Raw genomic sequence first — 5,978 nt, 5'->3', positions numbered from 1 at the left:
TCTCTCTCTCTCTCTTCAAGCAGCAATATATATATATATATATATATATATATAACCTTCAACTATTTTTAATTTTTGCTTTTGCCTATACCGTGAACTTAATTTAGCAGTTCATATTCTGCATTTTTTTAACTTCTTTTGATTCAAGAAATTGGGATTGGGATTTGATAGGGAGGAGTGGTAAAGATGGGTGATTGAAGAGAGTGGTCTACTTTCTGTCAGGAGTTTCATGCTGCTATTCAAATGCTGTATGTTTCCTTCATTTTTTCCTCGAGTTTTGCCCATCATTAATAGGGTTCATTTGCATTCGGATATTGAAGGTTTGATTTATTTGATACAGCAAATAAAATGAGAGGACATAAGCATATTTTCCCTTGAAATTTTATCCTTCTACATGAGCTCACTATTTTTATGCTGGACGCATGCTAGGTTGACATCCGATGAATGATCCTGAAGTGCTTCGTATTTTCTCTATCAGTTTTCACTCAAGATGTCTGTACAGCCTTTATTTCAAATTCTTATAGTATCCTTTATAAGAAATGAAAATAGGTAGCGCTTCTTTTGTTGACCGTGTAAAAATCAAAATCTTTTAAATCGAAAATAATACAATATGCTCGAAATGTCTTTTGGAAGTTTATTTTTTTGTTTCTCATTCTTTGAATGGTTGAATGTCTTAGTCCTCTTGGACATCTTTTGATCTGTATTGAACTTTTTTGCTTCAACTTTTGGGTGTTAACAGTTGTAATTGGAGATGCTCCGAGTATTTCCTACAATGTTATTATGAATAGAATACTGAAATGTAAAAATCAGCTTCAAGGTTGGCAATTGCAACTATTGTTGTACTAGTCACCTGGTGCAACCTAAGTTTCTAAATATTTTATGGAAAACGCTTAGGAAGGCAATTAGAGAACTTCCTTTCAGGAAAGCATAAACATCCACGTATAAAACTAAAAGTAGAAATAAGTTTTAGAAAACAGCTTACAAAATCCGTAAACATAAAGAAATGACAACAAGGCTACTCTTAGAACAACCAACAAACGGTCACCTCACCTGCAAAGCTCAAAATATAAAGGATAGGCACTCAAATAATAGATCTAATATGGAGTCCACCATTGAAACGATCTGGCACAAGTCCACATTCTTTCGACAAATACCAACCAAAATGTGGCAGCAAACACCACTAAGCTCACAAGAGAAGAAGGATATAGATGGGGTGGGAACCAAGGATAGAGAAGAAGATGTAGAAGACCGAGGCGAAGTAATAGAGGGGAAGGGGAAAGGAGGTTGACTCGCAAGCTAGAAAAACCCTTAGGTTTGTATGCAAATTCTTCACCAAGAACTGTCCAAAATCAGTGGGAAAACAGCCCCTATTTATAGGGAAGAAAAGGGGGGAAAGAGTAAAAAATGCGGGTAGGTAAAACACTACATAGCCAGTCAATAAAAACTCATCAAAACTGCAACAAACTAGGACCAAAAGGACAGCTTTCAAGGGGGAAAAATGTAGCATCCACATAGCATAAAAGAGGTGGTGGGGGTTGAAACCGAAGCAACAACACAACTGCCAAGGAGGGGGAAACCAAAGCACCAAGGGTGGAAAATCGAATCATCAACGTGATGGAATGTGAGAGACAAACCTAAGAGCACCATCCTAGCATAATCATCAGTTGCCTTCCATCATAGGGTAATCAAAATAAAATTACAAATCATAATAAACCAAAATTTAAAAGAGTACATAAATATTTGTATACATCATCACTTGTCTACTATGATATGGTAGTTCATTTAATTTGAGAGAATGCTTTATAACGCTATCTCAAATTCTGGGTTTATAACATTTATGTGATGTGTAGGGCTGTGGGGAAGACTAAAATGGTGGATAATTGCTTCCAATTATAGTTGATAATCATAAATTATCAGCAATTTGGAGTGGAAATGTACCGGCAATTAAATAGTGGGTGGAGAGAAGTAATGGAGTCATGCTTTCTGCTGGAAGTGGGGGTGGGGGTGTGGGGGGATCTAATGGTCCTCTTTTGAGAGGAAGATCTTCTCTCCCAAATTCTTGATGCCGCTAGAATCCCTCCAAAAACTGTGGACAACAAACACTCACAAAACTCATCAATAGCATGATCTAAACTCTAAATAACTTCCCCTTAAATAGTCATAGCCACCATAACACAAATAGAACATTCCTAAATAATTAAATGTAATTTTGGAAACCTTCCTAAATAATTAAACATGATTTAGAAAGTATTCCTAAATAATATAAACATAATTAGAAAACTTTGCTAAAGAAATTAAGCAGCTTCTCCTTGATTCCTCCTCACGTAATGAATAATAGTTTCCCTATGTCCCACAAGGTAGCCTCCCTTGACATATCAATACTCCCCTCCCAGAAGAGCCACCTTGTCCTCAAGGTGGAATGAAGGAAGCTATTGTTGAAGAATATTTTTCCGGTTGCAAAAGAAAATGGGCGAGTAATTGTAATCTTGGAATGCATTTCCTTGTTGGATCCACGTCAAACAGTTGTAGCATGTTTGCTGCTTAAAATTGTATCAACAGTTTGTTTATGTGAAACAATACAGACATTTTTCTTTTCATTTCTCCAGCGGTAGAATAATGTTCCATTATTTCAGAAGAAAATGCATTGCCCTTAAATCCCTTAACATATTGGATAACTTTCTGTTGGTCTTCGTTCAACTTATCCTTCAAGACTTTATGTGAACTTGAAGAATAAAAAGAATTGGTTGGTACATAATTTTTAGTTTATCTCTGCAGTATCTTCATTATCTTGGCTTATGAAGTTTTGATGCTTGCAGTCTTCAATGCCATTTTTTTCTTTTAGGAGATTTGCAGGTGAATCAAGCTCCGCTAATGCAGATTTACCATCAACATCCAAGGATACTTTAGTTGAATCTTTTTCTACACTAGGATCAACAATTTTTATCATTTCATCCCCATCAATCTTGCTTGGTACAAGTCTTTGATCTTCTCTCGGCATATCATTTTTGTGATTCCCCCATGCTTCCGATAGTGTCGCCTTAGTTTGATTCTTTAACATTTGTTTCACCATCACTTCGAGATTTTCAAACTATCCTTCCATCGCCAAAAAGTGCTCATTCAACAATTCCACATCCGTTCGCAATTGCTCTACTTCCCTCTCCAACTTTTCTTCCAAGACCTCAACTCTTCTCTCGACCATGGATCCTTAGAAATTGCTTTGATACTAATTTGATAGGACTTGAAAACCCAAAATCAGCGAACAAACAATAAATTTCAGCAAACAACTTATTTTTATTGATATGAAATGAAACAAGAACAAGCAAGTTGCAGTGATCCTTTTTTGAGAGGAAGACCTCTATCAAATTCTATATGCCGCTAGAATCCCTCACAAAATCCGTGGACTACAAACGCTTACAAAACTCATCAATAGCATGATCTAAACCCTAGACAACTCCCCCTTAAATAGCCCTAGCCTAACACAAATAGAACATTCCTAAACAATTAAAAATAATTTAGGAAATCGTCAATTAAACATGATTAAGAAACATTCCTAAACAATTAAACACTTCCTAAACAGTATAAACATAATTTAGGAAATCTTCCTAAACAATTAAATATGATTTAGGAAACCTTCCTTAACAAATTAAACAGCTCTCCTTGATTCCTCTTCCTCACATAATCAATAATAGTAGGGGTGTCAATTTTTGACACGACCCGAAACTGACCCGGAAAAATTCGGGTTCGGGTCAACCCGAACCCGAAACGGGTCGGGTTGAAAAAATCAACCCGTTTTAAAAATTGGGTCGGGTTCAGGTTGACCTAGCAACCTGAAATTGACCCGAAAGTGACACGAAAACTCATATTTGACACGAAAACCTGAGATTGACCCGTTTTGGACCCAATTTTGACCCAAAAATCGAATATTGACCCGATTTTGACCCGAAAATTAGCAATTTTAGGTCACCTTCGGATCATTCGTGTCGGGTCGGGTTCGGGTCCAGAAACCTGCTGTTTTAAAAACGGGTCGGGTTTGGGTTGATCCAAACAGCGCCGGGTCAGTTTCGGGTTCGACCCGAACCCGACCCGCTGACCCGAATTGACACCCCTAAATAATAGTTTCCTTGGGTCCCACAAGGTGGCCTCCCATGTCGTACCACATACATGATGATTGCAAAATGAGAAAAGTAAATGAGAGATTAAATAGAATTAAGGGAGAATAAATGCATATACTCTTAATATTGCAATACTATTTCCTAGGAAGCATTATATGCTAATGATATTGATTTGAAAATGCTTATGATTGATTTTTAAAGTGAGGTATCTTAGTGTATATCATTTGCATGTGATGTGTTTTAATAAGTGAAAGACCTATTTTGAAGTGCTTACTTTTATTATACAGGAGGATATGGTTGAAAATCACTTGCAGAGTCAAAAGTTAATCATTAAAATCAAGGGGTGGCTTGATATTTGGGAGCATTGTCCAATAAGATAATTTTATAGAAGCTTAAAATGGTGGGTTTTAATGAACTACAAATTTACCATGTGCTATATATATTTGATTGCTGGCCATCATAAAAAGTCACTGACAACTAAGTGGGAGAGTAATCTCAATCTTTAGACTGATTTTTTTGCAAACATAGGAGAAAAATAGAGTATAAGAATTGTTATATATTAGAGAAATATTAGTTAGTCAAATAGTGGAAGCTCAATTTAATTGGTTTGATAGAATTGAGGTACAGTGAAGGACAAAAGATATGCTAGCAGGACGGGTTTTATATTTGGGGCATTTACATACATATCACTTTATTTATGCTATTTACATATCTAACACCTAAAATATTAATATTAAATGCCCACTATCCATAAAACAAATTTGGGTGCATGGAATGAAATATTAAAGTTTATAGGATGACATGAATGGTAGAAATGAATTATATGAGTGATATTTTTGATATTAAAGTTGTATATGAGTGATAGACATGTAATATTAATGTTTTGAGAATTAGATATGTAAATAGCATGAAATAAAGGGGTATGTATGTAAATTTACATTTGAATTTTGATGTTGCTGGTAAAATATCTAAAACTTTGTTGAAATAATAGGAGAATAACTTTAGTGTTCTTGCGGTGTTCGATCTTTTGCGGTTATGAAAGCCCATTCAATCACTAAATAGTTTTATATAGCTTTTTCAATGATTGAATGCTAGCTAATGATTCTGATTATTAAATTTTGTAGACCAAGTGTTTGTGTTGGTTCAAGTTTTTAAAGTACTTATCAATGGCAGGTACTTGAAGACAGAAATCTTGGTGGAGAAAAATAAAAAGAAAAAAGGAAGCCAACGTTTGAACTACGCATTGGAGTTGTTTAGCTGGGTAGGGGAGAGTAATATGCCAAATTAGGCTTCTTGTAATTTTCAGGGTGAACCAGCTAGAATTTTTGTTTTTTTTTTTAATAAAAACTTTACTTATATTCTAGTTTTTGTAGGTGATAAATAGTTCTGTAATTTCCGAAATATTTGCCGATACTATGTTTTGTTTGCGTTATTTTCTTATTTATTCACAACTTGAAGGTTGTGTTTTAGGTTACGTTTGGGACGATTTTTTTGCTGCTTAACACAGCTTTTGTTTTACTGCTTCTTAAAACAGTAAGAAAGTCATCTCAAACAAAGCCTTATTCTTTTGATAATAAAAACATAAAACCTTTAATTCAATTACAGGTTTTGGAGGCATTTCTCATAAGCAACCACATGATTGATATTCTCCAGATGGTTCAATTATAGTTGTTGTTTTTTTAGTATTAATTTACTATTTTTCCTTGATAAAGTCTACAGGACAACATTTTTCTGTACTGTTAATACACATGACTTTGTGTCTCTGCACTTAGCAAAATTTGTAGCAATTGAGCTTGGGTCTGCGGCCAAGTGGTTAACGAAAAAAATTCCTCCTATTTCATCCGGGTTCGAATCCCCTAACCGTCC

The 5,978-nt window shown here is 35.1% G+C and overlaps 1 protein-coding gene across 5 annotated transcripts in view; it reads left to right on the top strand.

Annotated features, from left to right (window-relative positions):
* Positions 1–5,765, top strand: part of LOC110105356 — an 8,294-nt gene extending 2,529 nt beyond the window's left edge. For 2 of the 5 annotated variants that reach the window (XM_020834823.2, XM_020834824.2), the window contains exon 3: positions 5,718–5,765. In XM_020834823.2, coding sequence (XP_020690482.1) covers positions 5,718–5,755 — 38 coding nt within the window. In that variant the 3' untranslated portion in view covers positions 5,756–5,765. Of the gene's footprint in view, positions 1–171; positions 249–5,285; positions 5,521–5,717 lie in introns of those variants that run through there. The other 3 variants (XR_003699473.1, XM_020834825.2, XM_028691633.1) reach the window with 3 other exon arrangements.
* Positions 5,766–5,978: the final 213 nt, after the last annotated feature.

Source organism: Dendrobium catenatum, unplaced genomic scaffold (assembly GCF_001605985.2).
Source record: "Dendrobium catenatum unplaced genomic scaffold, ASM160598v2 original_scaffold_30712, whole genome shotgun sequence".
NCBI lineage: Eukaryota > Viridiplantae > Streptophyta > Magnoliopsida > Asparagales > Orchidaceae > Dendrobium > Dendrobium catenatum.
Note: the sequence above shows the minus strand (reverse complement) of the source record. Positions and strands in the feature narration are given on the sequence as shown.